The sequence below is a fragment of the Takifugu flavidus genome, chromosome 11 (genome assembly GCF_003711565.1).
Source record: "Takifugu flavidus isolate HTHZ2018 chromosome 11, ASM371156v2, whole genome shotgun sequence".
Lineage (NCBI taxonomy): Eukaryota > Metazoa > Chordata > Actinopteri > Tetraodontiformes > Tetraodontidae > Takifugu > Takifugu flavidus.
In genome coordinates, this window is record NC_079530.1 from 9,922,369 (window position 1) to 9,936,642 (window position 14,274).

The window sequence follows — 14,274 nt, forward strand, 5'->3', positions numbered from 1 at the left end:
GCCCTCCTTGTCCTTCCAACACAATATGGGGAAGGGGGGGGGGGGGGTGTTTGCGCCAAGGGAAGTAAAAGGGGGGGTGCATAAAGAGCACGGCCCCCCTCCTTTGCCCATTCTGTGAGGATTCACAGTTACTGCGGGGAAACATGAGACCCTCCACACATATCCCATAAATCCTGTGCAGGGTGGGGAGTCTAGTCAAGGGGAGGAGGGACTGAGGAAGGTTGGGGGAAGTAGGTTGTGGCAGGATGGAGGGGGGGGGGGGGGGGTCACTGGCACGTTCCAGTCACGCCCGCTTCCCGGCTCACGGCCAATCAATACCACTTTCCTGTTTTAGAGGCGGGTAATTATGAGGTGGAGAGATTGTGTGACCTCTCACCCCTGCTGCATTACTCGCCTGATATTAAGATAAATTGCCTGATTTTGGGTAAACATATGCTGCAATTCAAACTGTCAGCACTGGTTTGCTCAGGGATAATTTGTATTGATCTCCTGGCTTCTTCCCCATTTTGCTTACTGACCTCACGGATAATTAGAGAAAAAGAGACACAGGGAGGTAAGGCAGGGCTCGCATTTGAATACTTTGCAGGAGAGATGAAGAGTACGCGGACAAAGGGTGGGGGGGCGGGTGGTGAACATTATGGACCAATAGAATTTTAATTTTCACTCATTTTCCATTTAGATGCAGACAGATTGCATGTTCAATTAATTAAGGCCGATATTTTCTGCCTGCCTGTGGTAAACGTACAGACTCAGTGTGGATTTTCTCCTTTCATTGTTTTCTGGAGTCAAGAGAATTTCAAAAATTCAATAAAGTACCAGCAAATATAATTATTAATGTAAGAAAGAGAGAGAGAAGACTTTATCCAAGGTAGATATTTTAGATGTTTTCTCACTCTACAGAGTCAATGATCATGTTTCTGAATATGAGCGAATGGAATGCATGACTCGGTGTGCAGCTGTGGCCATATCATTTCCAATTTTGAATATATCACATATGCACAAGTACTCCTGGCAGGATTTCAGTGGAATTTCTGCTGCCTGGAATGCGCACTTCCCGATCTTATTCTGATCTGATGCCTTAATCTGCCTTCCTCCTTCGAAAACCGCAAAAACATTTTCTCTGAGAGCTCTTTTAGGTGCCTCAGCTCGCCACTTCACTTAAAATGTAGAGTGGATGGAGTGTACATGGCATCTGACTGGTGCGCTGCTCCTTCTCCATGTTCTCTGGAAATAGGACACGAGTAACCGCTCTGCAGGAACAGTGTAACATGGCCGACGTTGGCAGCCAGAAGTGCTTACATGGCAATAAACCAGTGCGTGCCCTCGATCTATATGGAAGCGGATTGAACACTGTGCGTTGACTTACACTATAAAGGTATAAACATAGGGAAATGTTTGAGCAAAGCAGTAAATTTAAGGGAAATTGTTCCTTGTTAAGTCAGTGAGCCTCAATGGAGGCTTGCACGGAGTGCTAGCATTCCTGCCAGCCATTACAGCTTATTACGATAACTCTATCTTTCCAGGAGATAAAAACCTAGCCTTGTTGCCATTTGCCAGCTATTACTTTCGCTAATTATACTTAACTGCTTCGAGCTTATCTCCACTCCTCCTACACCATTGAACAGTTATTTTTTTCTTCCCCCTTAACACAAATTAGAGGTGGAGTGGGAGTTGGAAGTGGGGGGGGGCAGATAAACAGCACAGGAAGAAGTTCATTCACGTGTTATTGCATTTGTGACTTGTCAAAGTGTCTGACTGAAGCCTCCCCGGGACCTGTCTCTTTGATGGAAGAACACCAACAGGGATTGATATTTAGCCATCTGCAGCGGGACATAAGTAAAGGGTGCCACTCAGAGTCACTTAGAAGGGTGGAATTTAGATAGTTACCATCCAAAGACCGGCATGCTGCTTCACACTATAGTCAGAGCATCTTCCATTTGTTGAGAAGATAGAGAGAGTGCATGCACGTAGAGGAAAATCCAAGCCAAACCAGATTGGAATTGTCACAGCAAACCCACGCAGAGCAAACCTCATCTGTTTTAACACTGACCATATCATCTCCATCCACTGCCGCCAGTTATCACTGAGTGATTCCATCTCCAGCAGTCTTGAGATGAACAGGAAATTAAAATTTCAAAGATCTGCAGTTAGGATAAATCAATGGAGACAGATCAATGTTCATTGAAATTTCATGAACTTTGAGCCAATACAGATGGAGAAAAAAAAAATCCTGGAGAGTTACAGTCTCCAGCAGATATTGCTCCTGCAACAGATAAAATGTAATTAACACGGTTAAAAGGGAGCAGTGTTACAGATTGCACATCCATAATTTCAGGCTCTCTTCATATCGGTTGTGTTATTAAAAATGGCCAGAGACACCTGTTCAATCCTCTTAGATGACATCTCAAGTATGTGTGCCACTTCTCTGAGGACAGCGGTGGACTTTCACACATTACCGGCCAACAGAAATCAAATGGGTTCCCTTCACAGCTGATTGCTGGCGCAAATTAATATTGTAAAATGAAGATCAATACATGGACGGGGCTCAGATCGATGGCGGCTAAATTACGGCCGCGTTTTCCCCCTCATTCAAGATGAGTTGTGTTTTCCTCTCAAAGTCAATACTTCGCTGCCTCCCTCATTCATTTCTCAATAAACTTGCCGATGAATTTCAATCAAAACGCGGCAGCGTAAGGAGGCGCAGGCATGGGAGGAGGGAGCGGGGTCCTTTTAAAGCCCGTCGGGTGTGGATCATGCTGAAAATGGGGCAAGAAGAGGAGGAGGCGGAAAAAAGAGGAGGAGGAGGGGAGAGATCCTCGTCTATCAAGCACCCCCCCCCTCTTCCCCCCTGCCTTTTCTGTCTATCTTTCCTCCGACGGAAAACTGATGCCGTGGCTCGGTGAGGACAATCCATTTTAAGAGCCATTACAAACAGACCTCTAACGATACGGTGGGACAAAAAGTGGGTCCAATTAAAAAATAAATCAATGAGTGCCATCCTCACTGCAAGGAAAAACACACCCATACTTTCATTTTATTTTTTTTTCCTTTTGAAAGATAACCCCTCTGTGTTTCACCGAGAGGCGTGATGGGGAAAACACATGCCCAACTGCAAGTGCTTATTTCAATCAATTTCCCAGAGCTGGATTTCACAGGTCACTTGCTGATAACACGCTGTGGAATAATGCCACCGCGTGCGTCTCAAAGCCTACCTGACAAGCTGCCTGACAGTAGGGGAGTGCTTGCACGTGTCACATCAACCCTCTAATTGGACACAAGGACCTTCCTCCGTGGAACCTTGTCACGCTACGCACAAGCTCGCGAGGCCTTCAAACCAGTAGTGGATAACTTGGCACCCGGCGTCAAGTCCACTCCTGCAGAGCTGATGCTAAATACCAGAGTTTGTAATGAGACAGGCAGGTATGTGGACACGACTAGCGGATAACATGCTTTGACATGTGTTAAAACCCTTCTACCAATGAGGTACAACCCAGCTAACCAGGGGCTCGTGTGTTTTTATCCTGTGGGGGGAATTCCTGTGGGGAAATTTCTATGCGATTTACCTAAAAACGTCTCAAAATGAAGCTCTTATGGGTGCAGGATTCAGCAGCCGAGACTGTGGCATTCTTACGTAACGTACGGTATTTAATGTTTCCTCTTCTCAAGTTGATCTGTTTACATGCCGCCCTGGATGCCTTTGATTATAGCATATCTTGGCTGTTGGCCACACCCCAGAACTGAGCAGCCACCAAACCCAACCCTGCCGGATCGGAAATGAAAAGGAAGCAGTCCATCTGATCGGCCTCTCGCTCTGCGACTTCAAAGTGACGGTTGGGCGGAGAGGAGGGCACGGACGGGCCTGAGTCACGAGCTGAACAGCAAAGGGTCCTATCTGATGTGGTCTGATAAAGTTGTCTCCATTTGTTTATCGGCTTTGGGGGGTTTTCAGACTACATTACATGCTGTTCCTTTTTCTAAGACTACAGCAGGAAGTGAGGTTAAATTTGGAATTGAGAAGGTGGAATCACTATTTATATCTGTAATTCGCTTCATTAAAAGTTGGTTGTGATCGATTGGCCCATTATATATTGTAGTTCCTGCTTAACTACAGAGAACATCTTCCTTTTCCATCCCTCGCAGGGCTGACATTTCTTGATCTCCGGGAGTATTGAGTGAAGCACACATGACCCCTTTGTCCTTATGTTGATGAATGACTGCTTCATACCCATTTTGTCAGATTTTGGTGCAGTGGAGTCAATAGCGTCACCTTGACGAGGAAAGTTTGTGATCCATCAGCCCTCAAGGCTGTCTGGCCTCAACGAAGGCAAAAGCAGGTGCACCGTATGGGGCGTCCACTGCTTCACCACTGCGCTATGATCTTGTGAGGTCGAATGAATGGCTCTTATTGCTGCCGCTTTACAGTGAAAGGGAAGAAAAAAAAACGCTTGACTTGTACTAATAGCTGGGAAGCCCTGCCGGTCACCAAAGGTCTGAAGACGAAGCACCCTGTCAGTGCCCAGCTTGGGAAATTAGCAAATAATGTTCCCTTCCCCCTGACAAATGTGTGACAGCTCGCCTTCGCCAATCATTCTCTCCTAACGTTATGATGCATGTCCTGGATCCCCACTGGAGGATACAGGCGAAGTTTACTGACCCTCAATTTACCCATGACAAATGGGGTCCCGGTAAATGTGCGTTTTCTGGGGCGCGGAAGGGGCTCATTTTAAGCAATCCTGGTTATGTGGATGTCACTGATTAGGATAAATAGTGACTGAGTGTGTTAGGACTGCTTGCAGAACCATATTACCAGGGGCCTGCACCGTTTCCCCCTGGAGGGGAGCTCTCCCGAAAACTTAGCCGGGATAGAAAACCAAAAGCTCTAATGCAATTAGGAGTTTAGATTGGAGACGTTGTGCAGTCAAAGTTTTTATTTATGATGCACTCTTTCCAAACAGGAATGAAGCTATAAAGCGAAAAGGTTAAGATGCTGTAAATGGGGCTGAAAATTGAGGCTTTTTGTTTGAGAAATGTCTGATCAAACCAGCATGTGCAGTGTGCAGGGTTTAATAAGTGGAAAGTATAATATAGTATTGACCTCAGGTACAGCCAGGACTTTCTCCTTTTGATTTTCTACAACCTTGCTGACAGTTGGACCAATGGATAACCAATACATGGATTAGTCAGAGGACAAGCTGGCCAACTCTAAGGGAGAGCTTAATGATAGAGGGTCAAATGTGTGTTCTGTAACGTAGAAAAGCCCGACCAACATTTCATTCCTTTAAAAAGTACCAATTAAAGAGCGGAAATACACGCTGTAACCCAGTCTGCTAAAGTTTTATATAGTATGTCTGCTTGTCTCATTAGTGTTTTAAACATTGAATAGTCAATGCCAATGGTATTATTTGACACACACTACAGGGTGCTCCCTTTCTGAGAATGGATTGTGAGTTTTGGAACGCTTCCAGGGTACTAACCCGAGTGAGGACGTGTTCTGCTGCTGTTCGAATTGGCTGGACTCTTCTCTATGTTGGCTCTCGGTAATTTGTGATAATTTCTTAAATTGAGCGAGTTAAATCTCCACAATTAGGGTGATGGTGCAAGAAGAGTCAACATGACGGAGAAGAAAATGTCAAAAAGAGACATTTCTCTGCAGCCGTGCTCCCCGGTCATGCTTGAAGACGCGCGCTTTGATAACCAGACCTTTGATTTGCATGTCTCCGGAATGACAGAACATTTTGTGCCATTTAATCAGCACCGTGTCACCACATATGCCCTTTCTAGCGAAGGTAATTTGCTATTGTAACTCCGGGTCATGTCAAACCCATTTGCTTGTGCAGCGCAATCCATTTTAACGTGGGGTAACGTAGGAAAGCTACGCTTTGAAATGAGGTGTTTCACGCTTAAATACGCGATCGACTCACATGCGCGCAAGGATGTCTGCCAATTGAGCTTTTAGAGAAGTAGCTAACATCCTTTTACCTGGCAATTATTGTCCATATGGAGTCAGTGATGCCTTGTTCTAACGGCGTGCGTTCCGCACTCTTTAACCGGCGCATTCTCTCAGGCGTCAAACCTTTGTACAATCAGGGTGAGCCACATGGGGAATAGCAGAGCAGAGGAACTGGACCTGTCTATTGGTGACTTTCTCTTTTAATTCAGCGCACTAATCAATTGCACCACCGTTGCCTCCAGGGGTAATTGTATCTTTATACTAACTGGAAGTGAGTAGGAACCCGGGGAAGACGGAGAGGAGGAATGGAGGTGGGGGTGCAACAAAGACGGAGAGACGGGGACACATTTCCCCAGTAAAACCTGATGGTAATCATCCCAATCCGCTTAGCCTCTGTGACTAATGGGGTCTGTTCTTAAGGGACCTGGCACTTTCACCAGGGTGCTATAGAAGCCATTAATGTCTTAACTTATACACCTTCTCGAGGCTGTGCAGAAACACATGTGCACATGTGCACACACGCCCACGTGCACTTTCCGTGCTGACTCTCACACAAACAGACTGGCGTGCCCTTACGTGGCCACTGCTCTCCTGTTTCATTATCTTGGTGCCTTGTTGGCCTCTGCTCCACTCCTGCTAGGGAGGTTAAATGCAGGAGAGCTTGGCCAGACTGCACGGTTGGAGGAGAAGGGGACGGATGGATGGGGGTGGTAGCGGTGGTGGTTTGTGGAGTAAGGGAGAGGTGGTTGGGGGAGCGACTTGATGAGAAACAGCTGCACCAGGATTGGAGGGGTCTGGACAGGGGTGGCGGGGGGGTTGAAGGGTGTTCCAGACCCCACTTTGCAATTCTGCTGAGCTCAAGGCCACGGTTGTGCCGGAGACCGGGGGTGCTGGGGGAAGTGAGAGCGCTCTGACGCGCCCCTGTTTCGGTCTGCCCATCAGAGTTAGAACAGACAGAGGCTTCCAGGTCAGACAGGTTCTGACCCCCACAACCTCTGTCTCCTCGCCAATGATGACAGATAAGACCACCACTTCCTCCTGTTTGCCACGATAATCAGATTCTTTACTTACAGTGTGACTCACACACGTTTCCCTCTCATACCCCCCCACACCCCCCTGTTGTTTCTTTGCATACTTTTCTCTGATGAATTCATATTAAGGACACATGAGAATACCTTCGGACTCGCTCATGCACTTAACTTGGATATTATGTTTCTCATCTGATTCAGGAAAAAAAGAATGAAATCACATTTTGCCTTACAAAATCAGCAAATTAGCGGGGCGTTATCCTGTCTCATGAGCAGGCAGATAAAGAGAATTGACAGAATGAGTGATCCTGACAGCTTGAGTTTAACAGAGCTTGGCAGCACCCTGATATGATGGCGGGTCAGAGAGGGATCAAGTTACATTTTTAGGTTCCCCTTTTTTAAAAAGAGAAGTTTTTAGCTAGCAGCGCAGCTTTCACATGTTTAACTTTTAACACAGGACAGTGATTAGGTCATTATTAGTGTGTAGACTCGGGTCTACAGGCACCGTCTAGAGACAGCGAGAAGGGCAGCAACAGGATAAGAGCAAGGAAACAAGAGAGGGTGTGAGAAAGAGGTTTCAACTCACCAGTGTAGACAAATCTCCCAGGGGCACCTTTGCAGAACTGCTTGGACTTGTAGGACAGCGTGACTTCCACAACACCAGGGATGTGCCGAGGGGGAGTCTGGACCCGGATGGCGTGAGGAGTTATCAGCTGGGTTGACGAGAAAGGATAAGAAATGGTCAGTAATTCAGTAATAACAAAACATGACGCTGTGTTTTGTAATAACAGAAAACCAGATGATTGCTAATGCTAATCAAACAGTATCATACCTCGCTCCATACGAGCATGGTGCCAAACACAACTTGTAGCCCGTCAAAGAAGTTGTCTCCTATGATGATGACAGTGGCTCCACCAGTGGTCCATCCCTCGCTTGGGCTGATAGCCTTGATGCACGGGGTGGCTGCTTATCCAAGACAAAGAGAAGAGCAAATTCAGCATCTGAGCTTCAATTGTCAAGCTCATGTCTCTTTCCCCTAAGACACATTACTGCATCACCTCTGTGTTCAGCCCTCCTTGTCTCTCACAAAGACATATCATGGAAATTGCCTCCGGAAAAAAAAAAAAAAGAAAATGATGGATTTGTCCTTTAAGGCCCGAGAATCAAAATCATTTATCAGTGCGCTGGAGTGGTGTAGTTAAGCAGACCCTTCAAATGGTCCACTTCACAAAGGCTAAATGCTGGGCTCGCCAGGAAAATGATTTGATGGAGCAAATTATGTGTCAGGGCAAAATGTAGCGATCAGAATTGATTAAGCATGCAGCCGCATGTACAGTAAGAATTTCAAAGTTGAACACATCTCAAATGAGTCAAGAATACAGGCTGTTAAAGTGGAAATGACAAGCTAAAGCTTTACGGCTTCACCTTATTTCATTACCTTTGTTCTGCATATGTAGTACAGCGAGTGTTGGCTCAGGTTTCATAACGCCAAATGCACTCATGAATTATTCAAAAAGAGTTTGTATATTTTTTTTCTTGCTCTCTTTTTGTGATCGATTTGATCCATTTCATATTGTTTATTACGGTGCTTTTCATCTGGCATGACTTCTGCGTTGTTGCCCTGTCATTCATCAACAGTCCGAGTTGTTATTATAATCTAATTTGAGAGATCTGGCGCCTCACATTCGCTGTCATTTGATGCATTACCTTAATATGGTGTTCAACGCAACACCGTGTTTACAGCAGCAACGGCGTGACAGTCGGCCATAAAATAGAAATATCAAATTTAATCTATTTCCATCAATATCCTTTAACGCACAGTGAATTCTGCGTGTTTATTTCCTCCCCTATTTAACTATTTCAGCCAGTTCTCTTCTTTTCCATACAAGCTCAGTTGTAAACCTCTATTATCCTTTCCATCCAGTAAGTAAATCACACTCAGCCATTGTTGTATGGATCACCCCAGACAAGACATCTCCCTTTGTTTGCCTTGCTGTTGGGTCTGTTCAGGTCATGTTTGCTCTCTCTCCTGCCCATAAAGTGCACACACACATCGGTACTACAGGGAATCTGACTTTAACAGGCGCTGTTGACTTCATGCTAATCACCTCGTACAGATTTTCATTTGTGAGGCCTGGAGGAGTGACATTTGCTTTCCTTAATTGCGAAGCGGAGCATCTGAAAGAGGACCAACCCTCTATGGGCATGCCGGGCCCCCTCTAAGGGCCTGACCTTCATCAGTGCGGACGATTACAGCAAATAATTCACCCTTCAAAATTACTGTAAACAAATTGACTTTGGGGATGGGGGGGGGGGCGGGTTTGCAGGAGGGGGGAGGAGGCAAAAAAAAAAAAGAGGGCCTGATGGTGACGGTGACTGTCGGGGGGCAGCTGCAGCCTTTACATACAACAGGCACGCACAAACGCACGCACACACAAACGCAGACGCACCACCTCGGAAATCCCAGCGCCCCCTCCCACACACAGAAGGACCCATGGAGAGGCAGCGACTGAGGCCCTAAGCCGTCCATCCTTCTGCCTCGAAAAATTTGCATACGTCTCAATGCACAGGCAGAGAGGGGAGCATGTGCTGAATGGGGACCGTGGCGAAGTGGATTACACAGTCAGCACAGGCGATCTGATGACAGACACGCACGGTGCCCCCCCCCAGCAGATGATGGGCATCACAAGGAGCAGACGGATGAGGACGCAAAGAGCGAGTGTTGCGTCACTAAACCTTTACAAACTTCGTGTAACTGTTGAAAATCCCATCTTCTGAGTTCACGCACGGTTCAGGGGAGGGGGGTTGAGGGGGGGGGGTGCAGTCCAATGACCCCCACGGCAGCGTGTTCATGATTCGATCTTCATTTTCCCCTATCTGGCGTTGAGGTTAGGCGTAGAGGACGTCAAAACTGATCCAAGATCTGAGCAGAGGAGGTCCCGGCTCTAGTATTGTGATACTCAAACAGGTCTGATGTGGCCCCAAGAAGCCGTCCTTTGTTCTGCCTGCTGAAATGTGTTGTAATTGTGCTGTGGGATGTCCAGATGGTCGGTTGATAGTGCAGCTGATGGGATTATACCTTTTACCTCTCCCTGGGCCATCTGTTCCCTTTGACTCTCTCTCCCTCTCCTCCTCTGCTCCTCTCAACCTCTCTCTTACACTCTCTCCTTCTCTTTCTCCTTCCCTCCTCTGCTTTGCCCCTCTTCCTCCATCGTTCCCTCGCTTTCTTCCTTTTACACCCAGCAGTCTGGATTCACTTGTCTTTATTGCATAAACCCTAACAGCATTACAGCCACTTGGCATGCAAATGAGGCGGGCGCTGCAGGCTCTGTGGCGACTCTTCTATATTGTCTGGGGCTCTGTCATGGTGAAACACAACCAAGGAGCTCGTGTGTGTCTGCGTGAGGGGACGAGAGAATGGAAAGGAGGAAAAGAAACTGAATTTGGAAGTGTCACTGCTGCTGCGGCTGTGTGTGTGTCTGTGTGCGAGTGGGGTGACAGCTATTTGTGAGCATGTTTATGCACCTTTGAGCCTGAATCTATACATGTTTGAGTGACAGCCAACCACAAAGCACATTCATGTCTGAATGCATAATGTGCTTGTTGTGCGACAGTACGCACAAGTGAACAAAAATGCCTCTTTGTGAGGTTCAGCCTGTCATCTACTTGCTGTCCCAGTTCTGAAACAGTAGGGGGCAGCACCTCTTGATCAATGCGAGGCGAGCGGTGGAAGCGACGCTTCTCGGCTTCAGCCAGCTGCACGTCTGAGACTTCTCGCCCAGTGAACTTGCGGGGAAGAATGTGTTGCTAATTTGAAGCACGCTGTCTGTCTGCCTGCTAGTTGTCAGAGCCGGGCGGAGGTTGTGACTGAAGTTACACTTCATGAACAGGATCTCCGTTTCAGATGTGTCACATTGCTCATCGTTAGACGTCCAGCAACACCAGTGGCCATTGCTGATGTATATCAAATTAGTTTGAGCTAAGAAAAAAATAAAAAGGCAACTTCTGAGATGTATTTTAGTTATTAGACGAGGACATGTGCAACTGGGTGGTTGACAGTAGCGTCTTTTCTTGCTTTACGGGGCGTTACTCTGCTGCTTTGAAGAGTGTACTGAAGGGAGGAAGAAAACAGGGTGGGTTGGGGGTAACCTGTAAAGAACATACACTCTCAGACACACACACACACACCCACGCACATGCACGCACGCATAGACAACACATGCGGTCCCGTGGGAGTGTGGAAACATGGAGGCGAGGGCTCAACCTCTTTAATTGCTCCTCTCATTAAGAAACCGGTTGCTAGGCGATCCACACCTATCGTGTCATAAACGTGAAACACACAAACAGAACGTCAGCGAACATAATGACTTTGGTGCTCCGGGCAGGACTTTAATTATTTGATTTTGTTCTCCAGTATAGGAGTCATTAATAAAGACAAAAACAAATAGATTAGCTTTCCCCCCACTAGGACCAGAGAGCACTGAGATATATTAATTGTCAGGACTTTTTTATTAGTAGTTGTTGTATTAAACATTACATTTGCTTTTGGTGATAGAACCATTAATGCCCATTAATGTGTAGAGAAGCCAGCTTTAGTCAGTGGTGTATATAAACTGTTTGCCCAGTTATAATTGGCTCCTCAAATCGGAAGATAAGCAATTTGCACAGTTGTTCCAAGTCAGTTCTCTCCTTTTCTTTTCTTTTTTTTCCCCTTTCTTGCAAACTTTAGAGTCAGCTGCGTGTGGAGGCCGCGAGGGTCAGAAGGTTATGTTAAGTGCATTTTACTTTTTAGATTTCCCATGGTTTGGTGGTCCTTCTTCTCTCTCTCTTGGCTGAGCAGGCAATCAGTCTATCATATGGAATCAGTTGGAAGAAAAACAGTAAGTTCTGTTTTTCTCATAGCCCCTTTCCCCCCCTCCGCCCTCCAACACACACACACCCTTCTTTCTCTCTCCTTCCTCCGCCGTTTCACTCTCTCACAGCTAAATCGGCAGAACCCAATGACAGGAAATTGAGCTCACAGCCAAATTCTTAAGCAATTTGATCATGTTTCGCATGGGCTTTTAGGACAAATGTAGGTGCATTAGGAGGCTGAAAGTGGCGGAACATTTTTTAATTGTGATTTCTTATCCCGAGATATCGGAATGATAAATAAAGATTGATACCTCTAATTTCCAGTCAAGCCACAATAACAAGTATGGAGGCAAAAAAAAAAGCAAATTAAAAAGTAATAAAAGTGAACGTGATGGAGGGCCAGATGTTTCGTAGGAACTAGGAACAACTAGGTGGGTGACTGCAGGATGATGGGTGGGTGACGGAAAGAAACGATGAGGGGGGGAAAAGGAGTGCAGCAAATTATAAGATGCAAAAAATGTGCCTACCATTCTCCAGATAAGGAGGCGTACCTTCTGAAGGGTCGAGTCTGCGAGCCCTTCGCCCATGCTTGGAATTGTTATGTACAAACATGTTGTCGGAAACAGCCAAGACATGGCCGTCAACGTTGACGGTCGTCGATACGACAACCTGCAACGGGAATGAGAGTGAAGCGTGTCATTAATTAACGAGAAACAGAAGAACAGGCATCAGGGCATACGGACAGACCGGACAGACCGCCTTACCTTCGCCTCGTGGCCGTTTTTCTTTAACGCTTTTTAGCGTCTTGCGTTTCTGCATGCCTAATTGACTTTTCAATCACTAAAATTCCATTTCCGTTTACCCACTCTACCAACTGTCATCAGAGCCGAAGCTCAAAATTATTGATCAGCTCGTCCATCTATTTGAGGGTGGAAGGCCTCCCTTTTAAAATATTACTGGAGTCATTAGCAACTCAACCGTGCTCCATCCCATCACTCAACCGACATTTTACTGGGATCGGATTCCAAGCCACACTCCATATTTCATAATGCTTATTTTTGTTGTTGTTTTTTGGCTACCACATCTCCAAACACGGAGCCACATGTGAATAGCCAAAGTGTTTTTTGAGCCGGAAACAGAGAGCCCCTCTCAGGTTTGCTTCGCCGGTGAGTGACCTCGGAGTAGCAGTGGAATTTAGGGGGCTCTCTCTCGCTCTCCCTTTTTTTCTAGTTATGGGAAGGGTGGGGGTGTAAGGAGAGAGAGGGGGAAGTGAAAGAGCTCCATTCTTATGAGCAGGTTCAGTGCTGGGCCAAGCGAAGGATGATGGATTGGGCCCTTTCTGGCCTCCAGCTGGTTTTTGGGGGTAATAAGTGGAGTGGAAGGCATGCAGAATACACAACTTTGGCTATTGAAACACCTATGTCGGAGCATCTGGGAAACCTATTTAGGGGAAAACCACATGCTAACTGTTGGACCAAACTCTCAGGATGAGCATGGACATTAATAAAAATCCAGATCTTGTTGTTGGAGACATATTTATGTGTATTTTACTTTCACAAAAAGAGCTTGGCTTCAGTTTTCTTCTTTCTTGTTTTGAGGGGTGAAAGCCCTCGGTGGCTGTCATGCATCAGTCCACATTCACCCCGAGGGAAGATTTGAGAAGCCAGAGGAGGTCTAATAGTGGTGACATCAGGAGGGGACACCCTGTCTTTTCTGTTTCATGTCTGGGCTTCCTTCCTGGAGGATATTGACTTGTGTGTCTATCACAGGGCGCCCCCACCACCACCACCACCACCACTTTGGATTTTGTAACTACACCGATGATCACAAATCACACTAAACTCTGACTATCTCATCTTGACCTGGAGGGTAAAAAATGTCTCCGTTGGTTGGTTGGTTAGTTGGTTGGTTAGTTGTTTATTTGTTTGGTTGGTTGGTTGGTTGGGTGGATAGATGGACTGAAAAGGGGTCGGGACTAACTGACACACTAGACGGCGTCGAGTTAGAGAAGCACTAAAAGTGTTCAACAGTCATGTCCTTTTAGTGTAAATTGCTGCCTTTTGTCAGCCCACAATAATGATGGTTTTCAGATGGCTTAAGGTGATTTCCACTGGTCATACAGAGTCCTGCAGATGCACGGGTTTAAGTGCATTCATATGTGGGGAAGAATGAGAGATGGATGTAGAGAAAGCAAATATATGCGCTCCTAGGGTATGCATCCATATGCGCGGCTGCCTGTGAGTGTGTGCGTGCTTGTGCATATGTGTGTATAAGAAGGTATGCGTTTCCGCTGCCAGACAGATCCTGAGTTAACACTGTTGTTACATGTGGTTGGAGCGTCCTCCCCTCTGCGCTGAGCTCAGAAAACTGTCAGGAGCACAATTGATGGCACTCTTAAATCCTACATCCTTATTTGTGTCAGATGGTATTCCCTAATAAATA

At 46.4% G+C, this 14,274-nt stretch overlaps 1 protein-coding gene across 7 annotated transcripts in view; it reads right to left on the minus strand.

Annotated features, from left to right (window-relative positions):
- The window catches only part of ebf3b (EBF transcription factor 3b), a 65,508-nt gene that overhangs the window by 12,474 nt on the left and 38,760 nt on the right, over positions 1-14,274 (minus strand). For 3 of the 7 annotated variants that reach the window (XM_057046555.1, XM_057046558.1, XM_057046561.1), the window contains exons 8-10: positions 12,360-12,501; positions 7,811-7,944; positions 7,565-7,691 (exon numbers count right to left, since the gene is read on the minus strand). In XM_057046555.1, coding sequence (XP_056902535.1) covers positions 7,565-7,691; positions 7,811-7,944; positions 12,360-12,501 — 403 coding nt within the window. The remainder of the gene's footprint in view (positions 1-7,564; positions 7,692-7,810; positions 7,945-12,359; positions 12,502-14,274) is intronic. The other 4 variants (XM_057046557.1, XM_057046560.1, XM_057046556.1 and 1 more) reach the window with 2 other exon arrangements.